The sequence below is a fragment of the Monopterus albus genome, unplaced genomic scaffold, assembly GCF_001952655.1.
Source record: "Monopterus albus unplaced genomic scaffold, M_albus_1.0 scaffold295.1, whole genome shotgun sequence".
NCBI classification, from domain to species: domain Eukaryota; kingdom Metazoa; phylum Chordata; class Actinopteri; order Synbranchiformes; family Synbranchidae; genus Monopterus; species Monopterus albus.
In genome coordinates this window covers 178,300-202,762 of record NW_018128175.1, presented here as the reverse complement: position 1 = coordinate 202,762, position 24,463 = coordinate 178,300, and the positions used below count along the sequence as shown (strand labels likewise).

General features: G+C 40.9%; 1 protein-coding gene across 9 annotated transcripts in view; it reads right to left on the bottom strand.

Moving 5' to 3' along the window:
• brsk2a (BR serine/threonine kinase 2a) overlaps positions 1 to 24,463 on the bottom strand; it is a 174,195-nt gene that overhangs the window by 17,589 nt on the left and 132,143 nt on the right. For all 9 annotated transcript variants that reach the window (XM_020623264.1, XM_020623267.1, XM_020623271.1 and 6 more), the window contains 7 exons: positions 13,808 to 13,924; positions 9,144 to 9,177; positions 8,964 to 9,032; positions 7,308 to 7,454; positions 3,135 to 3,166; positions 1,633 to 1,797; positions 450 to 547 (listed from right to left, as the gene is read on the bottom strand). In XM_020623264.1, the coding sequence (XP_020478920.1) occupies positions 450 to 547; positions 1,633 to 1,797; positions 3,135 to 3,166; positions 7,308 to 7,454; positions 8,964 to 9,032; positions 9,144 to 9,177; positions 13,808 to 13,924 (662 nt within the window). The remainder of the gene's footprint in view (positions 1 to 449; positions 548 to 1,632; positions 1,798 to 3,134; positions 3,167 to 7,307; positions 7,455 to 8,963; positions 9,033 to 9,143; positions 9,178 to 13,807; positions 13,925 to 24,463) is intronic.

Genomic DNA, 24,463 nt, shown 5'->3' with positions numbered 1-24,463 from the left:
GGTAATATAAAATAAGCTCCATGTTTACCAGGTACAGCTTTTAAATGTGATGTACACAACCTATCAATAATTATAATCCAATAATATATAAGTGTGCTATTCTGCATAATGACTACTTTTACTATTGGTACTTTAAGTACTGCACTTTTCCTTAACATTTTGAACGCAGGACTTCTACTTGAGCACTTCTTCCACTGTTGACATTCATCTTATTCTTGTCTAAACCCCTGTTTTATCTGTGTAAAAAGCTGTCGATTCAGTGATTAGATGAAAAGCTATTTAAAGTAAGGAGTCACATACAGTAGTGCTGTTCAGACAGTGCATGGCATACTGCAATTACTGATGTATTCCTTTAGCTCTTTAGTTGTTATTCTATGATATTTTATATACTTACATGTCAGGTTACATTCTTCATCTATGCTTAAATTTTTATATTATTTGATCCTCACCAATCTCATTGCGTGGGGGAAGGTTCTGGTCCTCCTGACTGGGGTACCTCTCTTTACGGTCGAGTAACAGGAAGTAGATCATCTTTTCTTGGTTGTCACTAGAAAGATGAGACAACAAAACAGTTGAGACATTTGGAAAAGTGCTTTTAATCAGACTGTTAGGGTTGTGTACAAAAAAAAACAAACATTTATACACATCAGCGCACAAGCACGAACATTAAACTGCAAAAACCCTCACTATGATTAATGCCCTTTAATCTTTTCGGGTTCATCATGAATCAGCTACTAAATAGCTCCTATCATTAACACAAAATTTGAGTTTTACAGCTCATTAAGCTTTCATATAACATTCTGCATACATTTTTAAAGACATGCCCTATTTTTATATGTAGTCTCTCTGCAGTTAATTTTAGGAAAGTATCAACACATTATGAGTAGGTCCTTTTCTTTCCCAGTAATTCAGGAAGTCTAATATCTTTGGTCTTTAGGCCAGTGCTCACTATGCAAGGCCCAGGGATTGGCCCTGCGTAAAAGACAAATTGGAAAGCAGTAGGAGGCAAAGAAACATGGACCTGCAACTTCAGCTAAAATGAACCAGGGGAGGGGAGATAGAGACCGCAGATTTTCCTCCAGTCCAGCACTATTACAGGATGCTCCCAGGAGAAAGGATGCAAGCGGAAGAGTGGGTAGAGATTAAACTGAAGGGCCCAAGAAAAAAGTAGAGACTGCAGGGCAAGTATCCTCAGTATTAAATGCATATTCACATGTAACTCAGACACAAATATTAGCTGAACATAAAGAATGTGACCCAGGAGCTTGTTTGTGGTGCAAGGTAGGATTAGTTTGAGGGGATGTATCCAGAAGCCAGAAGTATAAGCACCACGTGATAACGTTTAAGGTCCTGACATCTAAAGTGACAGCCTCACAGGATTTCATAAGAGGTGGGGAAAAACCAAGGAAGTCTGAACACCTCACACACCCATTTCAGTCCACTGTTTCCCTTCATTGTAACCACAGCACAGCCCTGTCCTCTTCTTGTTTCAACTGCTTTTAATCTTTTCCTATTTCAAGATGCACTGTTTCGCTTTTTCTGTCCTTATTAACCTCTCTTCACATTCTTTTTATGCAGTTTCCTCTTCATTCAACCTCATTATCCCTCCCTTTTGCCCCTCCATTCACTTACTCATCTGAAAGCAGGTCTTTCAGTAGTTTGTTTTTGTCTCTGAAGCAGCCCAGGGAGTGCATGCTGTCCAGTACGTCTGGGTCAATATCATCTGCGGAGGGGAGGCTGCGGATGGTCACCTTCCTGGGCACAGGCTGCTCCGGCTCTGGTTCATTCTTTCCCCCTCTGGGAATGCCAAGAAAATACAACACAAGTAAGCACACGTAGACCGCTTCGTCAAAACTACTTAAAAAAAAAAAAGGCCAAAGTACATAAACCCCATTATCCAGTTTATTACAGATCTCTATTTGTGAATGTATAGATCTAATGAATCTGTATTAAAGAGAACATACAGTTCTTCAGTGCTTGTTTGCTGCTTGGTCATCTTGGGCAAAATATTCACCTCATTATGAAGTGTTCATAGTCATGTATTTCCCCCAGGTTTAGTCACTCTGCTGCAAGCTTCAGAGGGTAAACAGGGGTCATCATATTCAACAAGATGCAGACCAAAGATTAGATGGCTGCACGTTTCATTTTTTGCACACCACTGATGGGTTGCTTCTGGGGAAATGGCTGCAACCACATTTGTCAGACAAAACCAGCCTTATGCTGGTTTACTGTTTACTTGACCCTCTGGCATGGGGATATGTACATACACATTGAGAGCGGATGTACCAGAGTCAAATTCCTTGTGTGTCCAACACACCTGGCCAATAAAGCAGATTCTGATTCTGAAAAATCCTCCTCTCATTCATCCATCCATCCATCCAGTCATTTGGCTTGTCATATTGCCATTCAGAGACATAAAAGCCAGGGAACGTCCTTGATGACAAAACTTAAATTGCAGTATTCTTCCAACTCTTCATATCTGGTCTGCTCTTATTTCTTTTATGAGTCTCACTGTCTCTTTGCATAATCTTTCAGTACATGACAGAAACCATACTGTAACTCAGCCCTCTCCAGGACTCACAACCTCCACCCATGATTCTTCTTTGCTCTTGCCAGGAAAGAACCTTTAAAATCTTTAAATTACATTTTCAGCAAGATCAGTACAATGCCAAAATGGTTGATAATCCGATTCTTAGAGGGAGGATTTCAGCTTTTACAAACTAAAAATCACTTAATGTACATTACATTTTAAAAATAAATCTCATAAATATACAGTGATCTCTACCACAAAGTTTCTGAAAAGATTTATGTTAGAATTAAAAGGTGGGTGCACTCTGTTGTAAAGGTTTAATGGTGGGAACACTAAGGTTGGGTACCATAAGCTCGTCCTCCACCGTCTGTTTGTCCCCTGTTCACTTGACCATATGGTTAAGTTGCATGTCCTCGTTCATGCACTACCAATTTACCCCTACATCCCTGAGAGTGAAGTCATGCCCCGCTCTAATGTACACTCAGGGCTGAAGCCAAGTCGTTTATCATGTGGTTGCTCCCCTTAGGTGTACAATCCATGCAGAACAGGGTAAGAGGAGGAGGAGAGAAGGGTGTGAAAACAAGGAAAAGACAGCAGTACTTACATGTACCATGTGTGCTTCTGGATCTGTTCTAACTATAAAAGACAAAAAAAAGAAATAGCAGGTCAGTCCACAAGCACTACTGTATATTTGATTTGAGTCATCTTTTTAGTTTTAAGCAAGGCATTAAAAACAACTGAATCACTGAGTAAAAAGTTGAACACAGAGCACCGCATTTTTGCCAGTGTATAGAGATGTCTGGTGCAGTATAGCTTTAGTAAGCCTTACAGGCTTAAAGGAAACAACAGGATAGAGCCAGATTGAAAGTAAAAAATGAGGTCTTCAAATATTAATACTGCCAATGGGAAAAACTTATTGGAAAAAAGAACGAGGCAAAGAGAGGTGCTGCAAGAAAAGAGAAAGAGGTGATACCGTTGAGCTATAAACAGAGAGCATTATCTCCCTCACACACACTGTTGACCCTGCCAAGCACTCCGGTCTAAAGGGGTTCTCCCATTCTCATTCTTTCCCATCTCTTTTACTCACAAAAACACACCCTCATGCTCTCCGAATACTATTCTTGTCACAGCACTTTCAGTGTGTCAAAATGCATCCACTTTGTCACCAACACTGTCAATATGGTCGCTTTGCCAAGAAAGAAAAAGCAGAAAGAGAAAGGAACACTGCAGAAAAGGGCAACAAAGGAAGACATACTGTATGTTAGAATGACTCCATGGTGGTTCAACTAGCCACAGAGGAAAACTGGATCAATGTCACTGCTGGTGCATTTAATTTGCTCTTGCCGCAGGAGAGATGCATAGCAGCTCTAATTATAGTCACTAATTCAGATGCATTCAGATGTTCTTAGATACTTGTCTCCAGCAATGTCTTGATGTGTTCACCATCCCAGATCTGCTGCTGTACCTCTGCGCTTTATCACCGGTGAAGGCCTTCATGTGATGTGCAATCACAGAGCCAGGCAGACTGTAGGTGACTCCTGCTGTTTCCACAGAGGTCATGGTATTGACAGAGACACCCCGCCTGTCAGATACAGGCCAGCGGGTGACCTACTCTCTCCCACTTTTATTGAAAGCCCGGAGCCAAGAGACCGTTATCACACATAGGCTTGACAGTGATGTGGTTTGAAATGCAGTATCACATCAGTCACTAAAAGTGACAGTACCAATTCCAGTTGCCTTCACTCAGGCAGAGGGGAATGCTGCTCTAACACTGGCTTGGCTAGGTGTGCATACTCAGGTATGTATTTATTTGGGCGCTCTATGAACTAATTCTCCAGCAAGCTCACACTGATACAAATGTGTGCAGGTCTGCGCATGTGTATGAACGCCTCTTAGTCATATTGTTATTGCTGTTTAATCAGGCCAGGAGGGACATCTCGGTGGGTGAACACTATTCTGCCCTATAAAACAAAAATGCTGCACATATTTTTGTAAGTCAAAACCAAAATGTGACATTCTAACATGGTTTTAAAATATCTAAAAAAAAAAAAAAAAAAAAGAGATGTGTAATTTGCATATGACAAAAAGGTAAAAACCATATGGATAATTGGTTAGGTAGCATTATCTAAAGCTAATTTACTGGAGATACATTGTTCTGTAATTTAAAAAATACCTTTTGGTGCTATTGCATCTTAGTAATTGAGTTTGTTATACCACAAAAAATAAGGCAGCTTGGAAGAAATAGTAACACAAGATAAACTGGTCCTGCTACAGCATATCTAGCCTAGCTTAGCAGAGTCATATCGGCAGCCCCTTGTGGAATTGAAATAATATGAAATTGATAGGTTTGTTTAAATTACAAGTTTACAGTAAATTATATTAAAGACAGATTTACCAAGCTAGCTCAAAAAAGGACAAGAAGAAAGTTGAGGAAGAAACAAGAACATATTTGTATCTGTGCACTTTTGATTGTCCAGTGCATGTGCATTATCAAGAGTGTGACTGGGTCATAATGGCGGGAAAAAAAAGTGATTTCTGTATTTGTCGAAAAAAATTTTTTTATTTGATGCTAATGGAAACGTACAAAAATTCACAGGCTTCCTTTATTTTCATTCCAGTAACCTTGGTACTTCATCTGCATGGTCCTCATAAGGGTATTATCTGTCTGTGATGAACTGCTCTATAATATAATAAGCAAGCCAATTCTCTTCATTAGCCAGGGATAACGAGGAGGCAGATCATTCCAGGGTGTCTGTGTTCATTTGAATAGCGAAGATGACATGATCGCAGTGAGGTTATCCCAGATGCCTCTGGGGCCTTGACTATGCAGACAGGAAATGAAGAGAAAGGCTTTTACTGGGCTAAGCCCCTAAGCCTGGATACAGTATGTGCCCTCCCACTCAGACTTTGAGGGAGCCTTGGCTTTGTGTGTGTGCTTCTACTAGCAGAAATTTAATTAGCACAAGGTAACAACAGACATACTGAAACAAAGCCAGGAGTTGTGGTTTGATTACCCTATTGATTTAATTCAACAAACTACTAAACATAATTATGGAAAAATGATCCCTCGCAAAAAAAAAAAAAGTCCCCTTATGACGTTGTTCTCATCCTCGAGTGTACATAGCTTCGTCTGTGACTGGCTGGTCACCACTAACCTCCAGGAACGCTCAATCTAAGAGGGCTATTTGACAATCGGTGAGGTTACAACACAATCCCAGAGCTCTGTTTAGAGCCCTCATGCACGAAAGGGGCATGGACAGGTAGCATATTCTCACCCAGCAGCTCTGTCTGTGTGTTAATACTTAGTTGAGAACAGCCCTGTAGGCTAACAAATATTTCTAGGGGAGTTCAGGGTGACCCGTCCTCATCAGGCAGAGAGAACAGAAAAATAAAGCACACATGTATAGTGTACACACACCATCCCAAAGAGGCCTTTCATGTTTCAACACTGCTGCTTATCTGAAGGGCTCCACCTAAGGGTTGTCAGCTCACTGGCAAATGAGCCTCTCTTTCTTTGTAGCTTTCAGAACTATTTGTACTGCTGTCTTATACATTTCTGTTAGTTCAAATTATTCTGACTTCATGAAAGATAAGCTGAGACGTGGGGAAACGAAGCAGCAGCATCAACTTAAAGGTGGTATCGCCACATTTGCTTAGGCAAGTGTGTGCACACAGTTTTGTTTATTACCTTGATTCACAAAGATACCTGGCAAGACTGGACAGGGTGTGCACATACAGTATGCAAGTGAAAATGCAGGGTTTTATTTTGTGTGTGCAGGCATGACTGTACAGTATATTGTTGTCTGAATGTGAAATACAGGACAAGAACAAAGGGCAGCGCTATCTCTCTGTGAAGTGTGTACTTTTGAGATCTCTTGCCACTTCCATTATTTACATTTTAGCCTTAGTCCGTCTCTTGCTTTTTAAATTCCGACTCGCCCTTCATATCTCTCTGTTTCTCCGACTCTCCTCCGGCCAACTCGCCAAGATGATCAGTTGTGTACAGAAAAAAAACAGCATTGTGATGGGTACACTAAATGGTGCAGAGGGAGAGTGCACAAACAGCAGTCCTCTACTGAATTCACACCCTGTACTTGAGAAAGAACTTAGAATTGGTGATGAGGGAAATGCATTTTGGAACACAAGGGAGGAAAGAAAAAACAAAAAGACAATGGTTGGCTTGGCAGCACAGAGTTGATATTAGCCACTTAATTTCAAACTGGAACATTGCAAGTTTTCCATAAATGCTGCCCTAAATAACATCTAAATGTGTTTTGCTGCTTCTACAACTTCAATAGTAAACATGGCTGGTTGTGGACAATGATTATGAAATATTCATTACATCCCTGAGAAATGCACATAACAAGGTACAGAAAAGTAATGTGTAGCTTAAAACACATGGATACTGCTGAAAAGTACAACCATGCACTGCAGAAGCACCATGGGCATTAGTACTGCATATGTATACCTACCTCCTCTTTAGTGCTGTAGCAGTCTCCCTTTGTTTGGGAAGCCTTTCCACAATTAAGACTTGGGAACCTGGCTATGTGGTTTTGTTTTCTAGTCAGCCTCGTCAAGCTCTTCAAAATCAAACTCAGAAAATATTCCATTTTGGGCTTTACCAGAAAGCTATTATCTAAAATATTGTGCTTGAAGATTTCCCTCAAACTGAGAGGCTGAGCTCAAACCGTGAAAAGCAATGCAAGACCAAAGGCACACAGAAGCATATGAACATTATCATAATTTTGTGTCATTATCCAGTTTTAACTGGACTGACCGTTAGTCTTTTGGTGGCATCCACTTCGATCATGCCACGGAGAAGATTCTGACAGTCTGGAGGGATGAAATGTGGCATGTGAAACACTCCCAACTTCACCTTCTCCAGCAGATTCCTCAGGTTGTCGTCATCAAATGGCAGTGCTCCCTGAATAGAGACAGAAGCAGAGGCTGAGAAAAGGAGAAAAGAATTTGGAAATGGTAAAGGTGGAAGAACAGTCTGCACTTTGAATGACAGTATCAGAATAGAAAATAAGACTTCACCCAAACAAGGGCTGAAAAGAAAAATATGAAATACTAACGAGGCTTAGCAGAAGAAACAAAACCACAATTTGAGTCCTAATCTCGCTTGACTTAAAAACAGACTTGCTTTTTCAACTTGTTGAACTCTATAATTAGAGCATTTTGCCCTCAGCTGCAATGCAAAATAAATAATAAACAGCAGTGAGCTGAAAATGGGCTTTTTCTAATAATTACCCAGCTTTCTCATTTATGACTTTCATTTAGCATTCCCTCATCAGTCATTTTTGGAGCAAACTGATATCTCACAGATGTGGCTGTTTGATGAATGACAACCTCCACCAGAAGACAAGATGGAGGAGAGGAAGAGGAAAAGAGTGAGAGAGACAAAAAGAAAGGCTGAAAATGGAGAGATGGAGGGGGGGGGAGCTCGTGTAACAGATGATCTGAGTGCAGCCTAACTGCAGGGGAGTATGCGTGTCTCCCAAAATCAGACAAATGGTTATCTTGCAGCCAGGCAACAGGAAAAAACAGAAAGAAAGACAGTGTTCATCTGCAGTAAAAGAGCAACAATGGAAAAACTTTTGTTTGGAGGAGAGAAAAGTGCAGTCACGATGGAGGCAGTGATTTTAAAAAACCCAGCAGGTTTACACAACACAAGAGAATGAGGGAGACTGTCCTTAACACAAGTGCCCACACACACGAGACAGAAAGGGATGGAGTGAGGGAGAAAGAGGCAAAAACAAAGACAAGTACCCAGGGCCTGTGGCCAAATGCTGCCCTGTCAGCATTGCTATTTATTTGGGGCTCTCTTCTTTCAGTCTGGCTTTATGAGTAATTCATGGGGCAGGAGTGTGTAGCAACTAAAGTACAGCTGTTGATGAAACAAAGCTTCAGGGCTTCATGACTGGGGAACCACAGATATAATGCTGCTGGAGAATGGAGCCGATTATGGATACAGCATTGTCGGAAAATGAATAAAAAGATGTTTCTGTTTTCTGATCTTGTTGTGTAAGACACCCTTGAGGGCTGTCTATGCAACTATTTCCCGGTAAGACCTTCTAAATGTGAGGATTTTGGATTTAACTCCCTGAACTCTGAGTTTATGTTTGTTTATGAACTCCCTGAACTCTGAGTTTATGTTTGAGGCTCCGTGGCAGCTTCAAGCTCCCAGGCTCATTCCACTAGGGCCAAGTTTGAGTTAACAGGCAGAGTGCAAAGTCATGACTGTCATTTAACAAGACTCACTTTCTACTTTTGATCCATTATAGCTGGTACAAAGGTTAGACAAACTACTGGCGACAAAGCGAAGAAACAATTTATCATAAAATTGTAATATGCCACATTTCTCTGGAGAATTTTAAACGGTATGCCAGTCCAGTCACCATCGGTTAGTAAAGAACAATGTGACACTCACCACCAGCAGGGCAAAAAGAATGACGCCACAGCTCCAGACGTCTGCTTTCCTCCCGTCATACTTCTCTCCCTGATGACACAAAGAGTTTCTTAGCAGGTTTGGACAGTGTCAGGGTTGGTTAAAATATGATGGAGGACTACAAAAGCAATTTAGTAGAGAAGAAACAATATAATAACTTACCCTGATGACCTCTGGACAGGCGTAGTGTGGAGATCTGTTAAAAAAAAACAATGCAAGCAGTGAATAAATTAATTACAGTAAGAGAAAGGGGAAAAAAAGCCTTTGATTATTTAATGATTTTTCCCATATCTACTGCTGCACTGCAAAGTATCCAGGGTTATACAATCACAACTCAGGAAACACTGAACAGTCTGCTGAATTAAGATGTGAAAAGAACAACTCAGGCAGACAATAAATGTCTTCAGTGAACAGACCAAGATGCGCTTCGGGAGTTTAGACATCCTGACGGTGTCTGGATGTCCTCCTGCTTGCTCACTCAAGGACATCCTCTTACAGCGGATTGTGAACAGACCCACTAATCTTTAGAACACCTGGATGGGCTGACAGTAAACCCAATGATAGATTGACACATCAATATAGTATGAAGATTTATGAAGCCACCCGGCAATGGCTGCTCCTTAAGCAAGTGGCTATGGATGAGGGGCAGGGCTTTTGCATATACACAGTGGTGCTTTGCCTGTAGTTTGACAGTTTTTCAATTTCCTTTCCATCCATTACCTATATTGCTTACATCACCAGAAAGGGGTGGGTGGGGGTATTTGGGGATAAGATTATCAAAGGGCTGACACATACTGCAGGTCCTTTCCACTGTAGGAACTTATGAACCGGTTCTCTCTGCTTGCTTCCATGATGAGTTCTCCAAGCTAAATTTCTGCACCCCTCAGGAGGTGGTACTAAATCTAGTCCCATGTACTTAAGGAGGAGGGCGAGCGTGCTTGCAGGACTGTTGCATGTGACTGGTCAAACATCAGCGTCATCTCAAGTACATTACAGTCACGATGTGTGAAGATGCAGTCATTCTGGTTCACAGGTAAAACTTCACATATAGGCTCATTGGTTTAGAGGTAAAACAGGAACATCAGTCAGATGACTGCTGGCAAGCAGTAAAGACATCACATTTCTGCACATTTGCTCATACAGCTTCCATTACTGGCAGATTTTGTTGCATTTGCGTGAACAGTGATGGACACAGGGAAAATGCAGTGTAAAATCAAAGCGGAACGGATCATATCAGCCCTTCAAGTTCCGCAGAATTACAGGTATTGGAAGGTTGAGGCTTGTTAAGCTCCTGTGATGGAAAAATACTAATAGAGACAGACAACCACTCACAATCATATTCACATGTGCAGGCAATTTAGAGTCACCAATTAACCTAACCTGTGTGTCTTTGGACTGTGGGAGGAAGCTGGAGTACTCGGAGAAAACCCACACAGATAAGGGGAGAACATGTCAACTTCAAACAGAAAAACCCCAGCCGGTAGGTTTGAACCCAGAACCTTCTTCTGAGAGATGACAGAGCTTTTAATTTCAGGATGCTGCTTTGTCTCTCTTGTGGCAACATACAGAAAGCAAATCTGATATCGGTATACCCCCACCCATACTTCACATAGTCCATCCACCTCCTGCCCCCTCTCAGTCTTATCTAATAGTAGGATATCTGGCTCTAATGAGAGTCTATCTGAGGGCTGTAAACATGGTGCCCATTAGCTCGGCTGTTGTCCTGTGTACTCATGAATACCAGCTCTGACAGCCCAGCTTCCTCAGGCTGTCAAAAGACCGGCTGATAACAAACACTGCCACCATGTCAATGAGGAAAGTTCAAATGTGAGCCTATGCAAATATGGCCTTCCTGATTGCAAGTGTCACAATGTATTATACAGATGAGCCAGAAATAAAAATTAAAAACAAGCCTGAGATTTGCTGTAGTTATGCCTCATGAGTGTCACGACAAATGAGCCACAGTGGGCTGAGCATGAATATAAACTCATTATTTGCAAAGGCTTTTGATGGGAAACATAGGGTGAAGGTAAAGCCTGGAATATAATTACATCAACTTTGTCTGATCTGAAAATAATTTGCCAATATTAGAACATAAAAAAAAAAACACCAGTCAGCCATATCACCTAAAGTATATTCTAAGATCTCCTCTTATACTACATAGAAGAACATTGCTAAAATAAGTAATCTTCAAACTTTTCTGTACTTTGCAAAACATAAATCTCTCACAATGGGAGATAACCTCTGAAACAAGTCATAGTGTGTGTCTACTGTCAGGGATCCCATTGTGTTTACCTGCATTTAATGGCCTCATTTAATTAAAGCTATCAATAATGTTCATTTAAATGTATCTTAGCTCACCGTACTAAAGTTCTGGCTTCATATGAAACCCCATACTTCATAAAATTTACATTACAATTAAGAAATCTCTTGCTCACTAGAAGTTAAGATTATAAACTAAGATACTAAAGATAAATAGAAAGCTGTGAGAGCCACTTCTCTCTGGCAGGACTGAAAAATGCAGTGTTTTGAAGAACAGCTGTGCTTGGACTGGCTTAACATCAGTCTTGTCTTTGCTAAAACTAATTCTCACTCTCAGTCCACCAGCTCTAACATCACATAAAATCAAGAGAACATACAGTTTAGCTGTGTTGTGAACCCCAAGTTGTTCCTTGTGCCCATTGCCACAGGGTGAATGTGGAAATACCGTGAAGTGCACAAGTGTCTAAACTGAGGACAAACTAAGAAATGCAGCTTATCTTCATGGAAATTCATCTTTTCAAACCATATTTGTGCAGCTTCTTACTGCATACTGTAAAACCAGAGAGAGACAGAGGTGGGCTGTGTGTGTGCTTGTGGATATATATTTGTATGTGGTTGTCCATATGTCTGAATGCTTGCATGTATTTATGTATGTGCTTCAAGGCTCCCCCTACTCCACCTGGGGTGAGTATCATCGTCACTCAGCTTCATTACCCATGGCAAATGGAATACATTTGTGTCAGACTGCTGCATCGTGAGAGGGGGCCAGATAAATGTGTTTAATTAAAAACTGTCATATCTACACTTAGGGACGGGACACTCAGAAGAGCATGAATAATCATCAACCACAAATGCAGTGTATGGCATATTCACATTTATTGGGCACTGGCAAACAAACACAAATGGTGCTCACACAATCCTGTGAGACACACACACACACACAAGCAGAGCAGGACATGGTGATGGAGCTAAGAGTGGAACGAAAACAGAACTACTTTGCTCAGCTATGTGTGGCAGTCGCTGTGTGGGGGTGTGTTTGTGGTGTCTATGCCTGCATCTCTGTGTTCCCTCTTGCAACAAGTGCATTTAGCACTTTGTACATGTCCACAGGGGACTAAACAGATGCACTGCACCTGGATTAGAAGGATGGCCTTTTGAGGAAAAAGAAACACTTCAGTGTGTTCATCATGACTGCAGAATGACTCAGTGGTGGATATTTTTCTTGCAAATACTCTAGCTATGCACACTGAACTCGGTTGGCCCGATCTCTACTGATGAGTCATAAAAACTTAGGCACTGTGCTACTGCAGGAATAAAATTATGCAGCGATTTCAACTGCACACTTGTGTGTCTGCATGCACATGCCTGAATGAGTGTGCATGTGGGAAGGAGAGGGAAGGAGGCAGAGACGGAAAGAGTCAGACAGAGAGACAACGAAACTGAGGGTCTTAGATGTCATGGATGAACTAAGCCTCACCAGCACCGTGTGCACATGTGTGTTTGCTGAATTGCATGTATGCAACTGTGGGTAACTGATCTGGAGGTATAATCTGGAAAGAATCGGGTCTGAACTGGGGACAGATGTCACAGGGCTGTTGTGTAACCTTCTAACTCCTTTCCACAAAACTGAAGGTAAAAAAGTGACAGGGGGATCATCTGTGCTAATTTCACCTCACGCTCCGTCATGCTTGCTGCTGCTCTGGTTCCTTTATGCAGCCTACTGATATCGTAAGACAGCTTTTCACCTTGACAATAAATATGTTTTAATATCACAAGTCTTCATGGCATGAGATCTCATCACACCCCTAGTAACCACAGAGCAAAGGTAAGTCCAAAGGAAATGGAAGTCATGTAAATCACAAACTATGTTCTACATGTGTTTTAACTATACCTACAACAAGTGATCAAGGCCACAAGTTTTACTATTAGCTATTCCTTTGCACTTCAAGCACACATACTTCATTAGGTGGGAAATCTTCCTGCTAATCCATGCTGTCATTAAGTTTATGACCCCAGTAGCTAAAAGAAAAACATCATCATGCATCTTTTATTGACAAATATGACCCTGTCCACTGTTAATTAAACTTCAGGGTTAAATAAAACACTTGCGCAGCATGAACACCCACACTCGAAAGACTCTGAAAGTGACTTTTCCCCGCAAGCAAATTCATTACAGTGGTAGGATTGATGAGCCAGGTGTCATTGTGGCTGCAAGATCATAAAACCCAGCATCAGATATGGGGAGATGGAGAGCAGTAATGTGTGGCCATGGCCCTGGCCCTGCTTGTAGCCAGACAGCACACTCTGTGACAGACACTAACCGACTCCTCAAGAGATCAACGCCGCAAGATAATGGAGGCTTTGAGAACACGGAGCCTAGCAGAGGGGCTTGATAGCCCCGCTCATTGTTCCTTTTCCTCTTCATTTCCCTCTGTTGCATACCGACCACTCCACCTACCCTCAACTATGACTTATTAATATCCCAAAGGCATTCATGATATCCTATACATTTCTAAACTACGGAGCATTAGAAATCATGCCTCTGTGTTTTCTCTAATACTTACCCACAGCTGGTTTCCAGCAGACTGTCTCCAACCTGAAGGGAGGCCATGCCAAAGTCTGCTATCCTGATGTTGTTCTTTTCATCTAGCAACAGGTTCTCTGGCTTCAGGTCCCTGTGGCTGCAAGAAAGAGATAAAAAACAGAACATGAGCCATAAAAAAATGTATCATAACATACATAAACTAGGGAAAGGAAGGAGAAAGGTGCACTGCAAAAGCCTGTTGCTCTTACTGAGCGCCCCCCCGCTCTCTGCAACACATTTCTCTTTGATCTGTCCGTGCTGAAACCAGGGGGCTCCCACCTCAGCGCTGGACTCGTATAAGGTGACAGCCTCCTGCTGTGTCCTTTTCTCCTTCTGTTTCCTTCCCTCTTCACCCTTCATCTCCTTCCTCTCATCTCCCAGACAGCCACCAGCAAACTGGTTGAGCAAAGGGCATCAAGGGGAGTCAGCCGCAGAGGTGGTGTTCATTAGCTGCCATTCATTACCTCTAAACACAGCATGGAGGGGTGATATCCAGCAGACGCCATCTCCCTCTTTAAAAGGAACTGTGAGAGGAATATCTTTCTCATATCTCGTATTTACTTATGCTGTTATATGGAATGTTGCTGAACTAAGTTTTGTTGTATTGTTTTTTTTTTCAATGCAATGACTAAAGATTTTATCTAGTGACATTAGCACTTTTATCAACTCTTCCCAATAAGGGTTGATTACATCACAGTACTGGTCTTGTGATGTCTACCAAGGCTGAGGGAAGGCATCATCAGCATCACACACACATATATATGTAAACTTACACTGATAACTATCTTTTCTTAATTCTTCACTCTATGATTATAATCAGTGGCATAGTTAGAGCCACAGGCCTGTCAGGATTTAATGAACTAGACTTTATCTTCTCTTTACACTAATGATAGAAAGGGGAGAAGAACAAGAGCTAGATGCTTCTCCCTTTGAAGAGTGTCTCATCACAATGGGCATTTAACCTTAGATGACATCAGCTGCTGTACAAGTTGTTTCCTGTCCTGGGGGGGATTAGCCGTCAGCTGGTTTGTTATCACACTGGCAGCCTCTGTGATCCTTGCTATAATTGAAATAAAACACAGATAGCATCTAAAACAGTTATCCCCAGGCAAAACCCTTTATCAGTTCACACAACCATCATTTGGCAGTGATGTCAGTAGCCCTGTCTGAGTTAGTCTTTTAGCTATTACCGTCACAGCACATGAGGAAGGAACAAACATTTACTGAACTGCTCAGGGGCCACCAGTGCCTGTGGTTGTACTGGGAATCTCTAAGGCATGTGTGTCTTTAAGCGTCCCTCACTTTCACTAGGCCAGTGCCATTTGGGAAAGTGTTCTTTGTCAGCATGCCTGATTAAATAGTGCTTTAAAAAAAACAATGTTTCTACTGGCAACAGAATGAAAGCTGCAAATCACATGCGACTGGAGTTTCAACATGACACAAAGTCAACTTGTGACCAGAAAAAATACACTGGCATACACAGGAACCAGACTACAGGCTCTGGTGGATGCTGAATAAATTGGTTATGACCTTAATGACAAAAACAACAGCAATGCCAGCATTTATTGTAGCTGACGTTTAAGACTGTGTTTAAACACTGGCTACTATTGACAGGATAACGTCCTGATCCCCACAGACCTCAATCAGAAGATCACAGCCTCAGCCTATCACATGTAAAACAGAAAGAACAAAAACACAAGAGAATGGAATGATCCACAAAAGAATGAAGGCAGCAGCATCGAGAGCATCAAGGAGACAGATTAGATATACAGTAGATGCTTTATTGGTTGTCAGGACCCAGGTATCCATAATAGGATGTTAAACTGTCTCTCTGACACATTAGGCTGCACTTTGCTGCTGTAATCTTGCCCACACAGCAGGCCTTGCAACAAGGATATCTCATATGTCATGCAGGAGCGGATGCTGTTAAATGAACTCAACAGCTACAATGAACTTGACTGTAACAGCAGTCTTTCCTTCCAGAAATGTGGAGGCCATGCACCTGCATCCAAGGAATGCCTTTTTCCAAATATATGTCATGAGTGCACATATATTTTTTACATTGATGGTTTTTGCAGGAAATGAAAAAGTATAAACATTACTGCTACAGTTGGCCCATATACAACACGGGACCACTATATATATAGTAAAACATACTAAATACTCAACTAAGGTCATTATTTGCAGATGAGCATTGTCTTCATCTTAGCTCCACATTGTTAACAACTACAAAGTTCCACCTTGGTCTGTGGCACAGGCCTGACAGTTCACTGTGTACTAAGCTCTCACATGGCATTCTGTATAATTTACAGGGCACACATGTCTACATACTGTAGACAGCAAGGTCTATACCCAGGGGGGCTGTAAGACATGATTCTTGCAATCAAACTCCAAGCTCTTAATTGCCTGTGATCATGTGCACACACCATGCTTATATGTTGTGTTTTACAGGAGGTTGTAATGGGTCTGTCCTCTTGGGGCTCACATCCCTGTAATATCCGAGACATATTTATGGTGAGTAACAGTTTTGCATTCAATTCTCCAACCCAAGGAAAATATGCTTTTCCCACAGTGACACATTTGACAGGCAATATTTAATATTGCCGCTCATTAAGACTGCTCTCATACCAGGATTATGTTGCATAAATTACCTAAATCAGAACACTTGAAACTAGCACTACTGTCCCAAATACAGTCTCTGCCATATGAAGATGCTCAGAAATTACATAGGCACACCTGTTTTTACATTTTCATTAAGTATTAAAGCTACCACTATTGTCATTGGAGTGGAGTTTTTAAGTAAAATGCAACCACTTAGCTCGCAGGACACCTCTGTGTCATTCTGCTCTTTATATCATTCCTGTTTCTCTCAAACTCTTGTAGGCTTCTGTTGACCCAATTATAGAGAGACCCAGCACATTCACTAAAAGGCTTTAGGCTAATATTCCATCACATTAGCAAAAGAGGACAACTTTCTGACTGCTGCCTTGTGTGCGCTAGGCACAATCATTCATTAGCCAATGGGGATCATTTTATATTAGGTGTAATGAGGGATGCGAAAGATAAATTTCTTTTTTTCCTGTCTAATGGAACTGGTCTGATTTTTTTTCCTCACTTCTGCTTAAAGCAAAATAATTAGTGAATTGTGTGTTTCTTTTTTGAAAGTAGCCAAAAAGTTCCAAAATCCAGTGTACTATATTTGGAATGCAGTTTTCTCAAGGAAGTAAGTAAGGCCAGGTTGGTGCAAGTCAAATGTGAAGTACTCAAGCAAGATCACAAAGTAAAGGTTTCTATTCGCCTGTTTTAGCAGGAAAATTTTGCTGATTTTAGTAGAATTCACACACAGACTGTACCCAATCTCACTGAATACTTACTCTATCCATTTAGTAACAACTCATTTAAAGGCAACAGATTATAACGTACTGTAATAATCAGATAACTCATTTAAAGGCAACAGATTATAACATACTGTAATAATCAGTCTATACTGTATATAATTTGCAGGCTCCTCATACAGTATAGCTGTTTGTCCCTTCCTTCTCATTCGATCCACAGAATCCTGAAAAAGCCTCCTACATTTGAAGGCAGAATTGCAAAATTTCTGCCAAAGTTAACAACATTCATCGCATCAGCAAGCTTTACAGACTTCCGATGTCATGGAAACAGCCATAAAGGTAAGGATATGGGAACTCAAGGAAACCGTCATAAGCATGGCACATGGTTATAAAACCATTGGTTTCATTAGGTTTTGTCACACAAACTGCTTGGTTAGGGTTCAGTAACAAAAAGTACGTGGTTAGGTGAAAAACACTCAAGACACCAGACCTGAACCTGGGGGAAAGCCAGGTGTGTCATGTACCAAACCCCAGGTTTATGCTTCTCTATACTACATCTCCTAACTTCCTCCTTTGCTCATGTGATCATAGAGGATAGAAGTGCCAAACTATAATATTTAACTGTGGGTTGTAATTGGGACATTTTTTTTTTTTTTTTTAAAGGAAGGACAGTTTTTACTCTCTCCACTAGGATCATTACATATCACTGTTGCTTGTGATAGTGATGTAGTGGGCTCACAATGGTACAAAAATATTACACAAAGCAACATAAAACCAGGTAATGGTGTCAACTGTTGCTGATTGTCCCTGCTCTGAATATTGTCTGGTGTTATGTTCACTGATAACACACTACACAACAAAGATTTTCCTGAATTGTGAACTATAATTAGTCAATTAAATATTATTTCAAATTCTGCCAGGTATTTTCTTTTTTCATTTCCTCATATCATTTCATGTTTGCTTACATTTGAACTTACATCCGTATCATGATCTTTGGAGTTCACTTGGATGGCTACAGGCTAGTGCTTACTGCCTCTGTTCAGTATCAGTATCAACATTTCAGTTGTCTCCTCTCATATAACTTGAACATAATTCCATTTCTGTTGACAGGAAAGCACACAACATTTTCCCTTCACTGAACATTTGCCTCTCCATCACCTGATTACAGTACAAGAGCATTCATTTTACTAATCAAGCATTCCTATATATTCCTTTAAAGTTTTGAGCACCCTTAAGGAATTAATGTCTTGTTGCATTTAATGCAATGAGTAAAAAGTGGAATTACAATGATGGCTAGATCGATAATAAACTCTTTGTTCTGTCGTGACAAATCTGTGTGTGCAAGCCAACGTTTGCTCTTAATCCAGAAGAGTTTGCCTGGGGAGGATAAGCTGCTGACCTTCTAGGCAGAAGCTGTCAGAAATGCACTGGAGTGAGAAAGTGGCATGGATATTAAAAACCCAAAGCAACATCAGGCATCCAATATTGGCAATCTTGGTGGTGGATGCTTCCTCAACTAACTTCTTGTCCACTGACCATTTTACAGCCTATTTTATTTTACTTCCCAATTGCTTCCTTCATTAAAACCAGTCTTTCCAACTTTCTTATAAGGTTTCCCCATCCCAACCATCAAGACATCCTACCTAAATCAAGCATCATAAACCAACTTTTCATTCTTTCTCCTGCCCAGTTTTTCATATCCATTCCACCTCCTCTCAACAACCTTGCAGCTCTCCTCTTCTCACCCAGTTACACTTCAACACTTAAACTGACACCGTGGGAGAAGAAAATAGAATGCCAAGGAGAGAGAGAGAAAGAGAAATGATTTCCATTCTGTGTTGTTAGGGACCATCAGCAATAATGATGACAAGCTATAAGTATAGGCTTTCTAGAGGCAGACTGACATCTGGGAAAACTGTCCTAAGAATGTCAATAAACACAAGTCAAAAACAGCCAAAAGGGAATAGGCTGCCATTGATAGAGGAATGGTTGCATGTATGATGGAAGATGATAGGCTAACATGAACTGCATAGCGTAGAAAGATAACAGTTAAAAAAGATGACAGGAACAGCAGTTGGGTTTCTATTTAAGTGTGAAATATTTTCACCCCCAGATTTCTAGAAATCGGCGGGGGGCAGGGGGGGCAAATTACTAAGTGTATATATGCCATTCTTCATTGGTCCAAACATATCAGCCAATATGTCTTGGGTTTATTATTAGACTACGTTTTAGCTAAGTGTACCAAATAAACTAAAGGACAGAGTTTTCAAACAGTAGATTTTGCTACGCTGCCTCTACTAGGGGTGTAAAGGTACATGTGTTCGTATTGAATCTTTTCACTACAAAAGATTAGTGCAGATGTGCACCGAATGACATCTTTTAAAGTAGTTAACAGCAGGCCTGTTTTGCAAGTGGAGCCCTTTTTCAAATCCACATTCCCGCAAGAACATGTTAAGTGGCAGACAGAGTGTTACGAACGCACACAGCACACTTAGCTTAGCCAAGCCTCTGGCTGACTAATGTCACGGCCAATGCAAACAAGAAGACAGAGCTAGAAGACCCTTGGTTATCATTAGTCACCTGTTTGGGAATGATTTGGCCTCCAGGTGAAATACAACAATGGACACAGACAAGTGGATAAAACGTCTTATGTGTTTATTGTGCTCCAGTCCGCAACTTAATATGCTTGTTCAGAGGTGATCGGGGATGTTTTCTGGCAACATCTCAAACTTACTAACTCATTTGAAACTATACCATGTAAACATGAATATCATTGTTGCAAAGCAAAAAAACAGTATAGTACAAATGCAGATTCCTTCATCCTTCCCTTCCTGTAATGAAAATGAATGAACCAATGACTTTAAAACCATGTACCAAACCATGATTTTTGTGTACTGTTACAGCCCTAGTTTTTACTGAAGTACTTCAGCATTTTTGGTTGTATTGTCAATATTGAATGTACTAAAAATACCTTGATTTGTCATTTTCATCTCATTATTTCCTGCTAAAAGTAGTAGTAATGTAGTATAATACATTATTTATCACTGTTTCAACATGTAATTACATACAGTGTACTATGATAGGCAATTTAAGTCATAGTGCCAACCCTAAAGGAGAGATAAAGGAAAGATAAGTGTTGCTCAAATAAAAGAACCAGTGGCTTACTTTATTTTCCTCTGTGGAGCTATAAGCAAGTGATGGCATAGACAGATGTATGTGTCTCTCTGAGCCCCTGGAAGCGAGGAATAAAGCAGCTAATGACAGAGGGAGTGTAGGGGACACAAAGTGAGAGAGAAATGGGGCTATGGATGATGTGCATGATGATGCCACTGCATGGGTTTAATGTGGCTTCTGCACCAGGTGTTTGTTTGTGTACATGTAGGAGGCAGCAGTAATCAGTGTCAGAAACATGTGACTGTGTGAATGTGTCTGAGCATGTAAGAGGAAGCTATGAGCCTTAGGAAAAAGGTTCTCATCCAAGGTGTATCAGCAATCTCTGCTTTACTTAGTGGGATGACTGAAGTCAGTTTATGAAACAGACAATCCTTATCTCGCAGTCACACACAGTCACGTTGTATTAAACACACACATAGGGTTGTTAACATTGGGGAAGGGAGAAGACGAGTCACTGCTAAACAAACAGGACAGGAGGGAGACAGGACAGAGCATATGTAGTTGAGGCTTTTCAGACAAGAGATGTATAACATGCATAACCAGTCTGTTAAAGCAACGGCTTTCTGTCATTCAGACACGACTAAGTCACTTTCACGTTAATGTTCCTTGCAGCTTCATTCAGCCATACCCATGATGGTGATAGAGAAAGCTACAGTACGTGCGCAATATTTACCATACAATCAAGAATGGACAGTACGTCAAGTGACATATTCTATAATGTATGAGGCCAGAGTTTTCTTACTACAGCACGGCAGACAAACATGAGTGACACAACAGACAGGCACCTAGAGAAAACTCTGAATTGGAGGAGAATGGTAGGCCCAATATAAATAAGATCGCCCTATGTCAGTACATCGTAATCTTGTTTGTGCCTGTCCATTAGTGGGACTGCATGAAATGTACGTACAGTAAATGTTCCTAGGTCCAACCTAGCAAGATTACCGTTGTGACTTCTACGGCAGAGTGAGCAGGGTGCTCATTCAGACATGAAGCTGACACATTCAGATGCCACCAGATTAATGGAAAGGAGTGCCTTTCTTAAAGGGGCCATGGGGAAATCCCTCAGCGATTACTGTGCTTCTCTGTCAGTGGTTTGTCAATCTGGGTGCTGATGCTCATAAAAATGTATGCAGTACGTGACCAGATCTCTACAGATACAGCATATGATGAAGTGCTGTGATGAAAGTGGGTGGACAAAATCACTGGCAGTGATACAAGGGTGTGTACCACATCAACCCTGGTTTACTAGACCTCAGGCTGAACCCTGAGTATAGTATCACTTCAGCTTCAAACACACCAAGAATAGAAACCAAGCACGATGGGGTGATCACAGGAAAACGGAGCACAGTGTTTTCTATGCTAAATGCAAGTGTTGTAAAAAGGTAATCAAATGTATACTGAATTAACAACAAATGGCATTCAGATAGTTTTCTTTCTTTCAAGTATCCTCTCATCACCTGCTCTATTTTTTGTTAAAAGCACATGCAGCTTGTGTTTAAGTGTTCAAGAAAAATACAATTTACTTCTCTCAATCAATCTGTGCCTCTGTTGTGTGTCTGAAGTTACGGCTGCCATATCGACTTCCCAGGAGAGAGCATACAGCATGTTTTTGTTGAATGCCAGAATTGACAAGCTGTAGCCAAAACTGTTGCTGGGATCCCATCTCAGGTACATGAACCATCTGCAATATCGTCTTTGAAGCACCGACTCTTTTATTGTGACCTTGAGCAACAAACTGAATCCAAAGCAGCTCTAGGAACACAGCTGTGTAGCTGACCCTGACCTCTGACATCCACACACAATATATTAAATAGATCATTATATGTGGGGCATGTTCTTATCACCACTCTAACCAGTCTGTCACACAGTCTGTCTCCGTGTGCAAATCATGTGTTTGCAGATTTTGCATTGGCAGACTTCATATAATATCCAGTCATACAGAGGAGGACAGAGTCTAATAGGCAGCCAGTTTGACAGTGGATCTTTTTCTCTCACTGCATCAGTAACTATTATAAATATCTTCTACTGAGAATTCCTTCCCCGTGTCTGTTTTTATCTCACCCTTAACTATATTTGCCTCATCTCCCTTGTCAGCCATCCTTGTGTGCTTCACTTTGCTCCTTTCTCTCCCTCCACACAATACAGAACTCTGTCTGAGAACAATCTGAATCAGGCAGAAGAAAAAATGAGTCAGCCCATTCCCTCTGTCTTCTTTCATTCATATCCAGACTTACATCCATCTGTCTCAAGAGAGATATTTGAGGACAGGAAAGCGGGTGGAGGATGTAAGTATGAGGCAATGAGAAGAAGTGAAAATGGAAGGTGTGCAGAAAAGGAAGGTTAACCCCCCCGATGAATTAGTGGGAAGCCGGAGCTCATCCAATAGCCTGTGTAGGCCCCCTGCATGGACAAGCAGAAATGGAAGAAATCATTGCAGAAATGTTTTTTTTATTGAGGGGATGCTGGGATCTCATTAGAGGAATGGAATGGAGGTGAGCAGGTCTGTGTCTGTCTGTCTGTTTTCCCCTAATTGAGGTTGGGAGGAGGGCGAGTAGGTGCAGCAACACTCCCAAATAATTCTCCTCATGATAAATTTGCAGGCATCATTTTTTAAACTGTTAATGAGGTGATCTGAAAAACAAAAACAGAGGGACAGCAACAATCTAAAACATGAAGGCAGAGACAAATCTGCTTGTGAATCTTACTACAGAGAAGCTGTGATAATCTCTGTATGTGCAGGCGCTTAATGTCAATCCCAGATGATTTCTCCTAATTGGTCTAATCTCTCCTTCGCAGTCAGCTATTTACACAGAATGATAAAAGACTTCTCTCATTCCTTTAGGTACAGTTAGAACAGTTTTGTTCTATTTTCTGTGGTGCCAGAGTTTCTTTTCTCTCTCTCTGTGTGTGCGTGAAACCTGTTTGAAGGTTCAGTCAAACTCAAACACATAATCAGTAAAACATAAAGTAATTCTGAGATGTACAGCAATAGCTGTGTATTACAGCTCCGACTGTTGCACTCTGATAAAATAGCAGCAGCCCAAATGTGAATGTCTCTTTTATAAACTATACTGTATATCATATCAAATCTCAGAAACACAACCGTACCTAGTAATTCTTTGACAAATCAGTTTAATTCCCTCCTTTTAATTGCTTGTGCAACATTATGCAGATCAATTTCCCAGGCATTTAATACTCAGCAGCAGGTAAAACACCATAACAGCCTTTCACAGACTATGTTTCCCCATCACAATCAGCGGGAACTATTCAGAAACTTTCAAGTATACTAGCCTCCACAGAAGAGTAGAAAAGCCTCTCTCTACTGCTTTCAGCCACAATCACCTTGGTGCAAAACTTAAGATGGAATTACATTAAATATTGTCATGATTCGACTGGCTAACTACTGCAGCAGCTGTAGTGCTAATGAGAAAAGACAGCAGCCATGACCCCTTCATAGGTCAGACAGTCAACATAATAGCAAGTGGTTACATTTAATAATACAGTAAATACAACAGGGTTAAGACTGACAGAATAAAAGGAAAAGGCAACATTACAAAAATACAAGAGCACAACTATTAAAATAACCACTAATAACACAGGCATGTAACCCATGCTGAGTGCAAACAGTAATTTGGTTTAAAATGTGAAGCAGCTTTTGAAAAAAACCTCTTTCACCATAGTTTTGAATATTTTGGCAACTATCCTTGATTATTTCTGAAATATGCATATTCTTATTTTACCTAATACCTATTGTACTGTCTAGCATGTTGGGCCATCCAGGTTGTGTGATTTACTTTTGATAATTTGAATATAGTTAGATTTTGTTTTCCTACGCTGTTTCTCTAATTTCACTAGACATTATTGTTCAAAATACACATTAACTCATTCTTCTCTATGGCCTGTGTTCTCTGCTATGGAGGCACAGGAGGACAAAATGCAGAGCAAAGGCTCGTACACTCTGGGCAGGAAAAAAGTTCATGCTCTGCTTCAGGATCACAAATGAATGTGCACTCCACACACACACAAGCAAACAACACAAATGAGTGCTTCAAATCAGTCCCCACTGAGACGTTTGACTTCTGTGTGTGTGTGTGTGTATATATATATATATATATGTGTGTGTATAT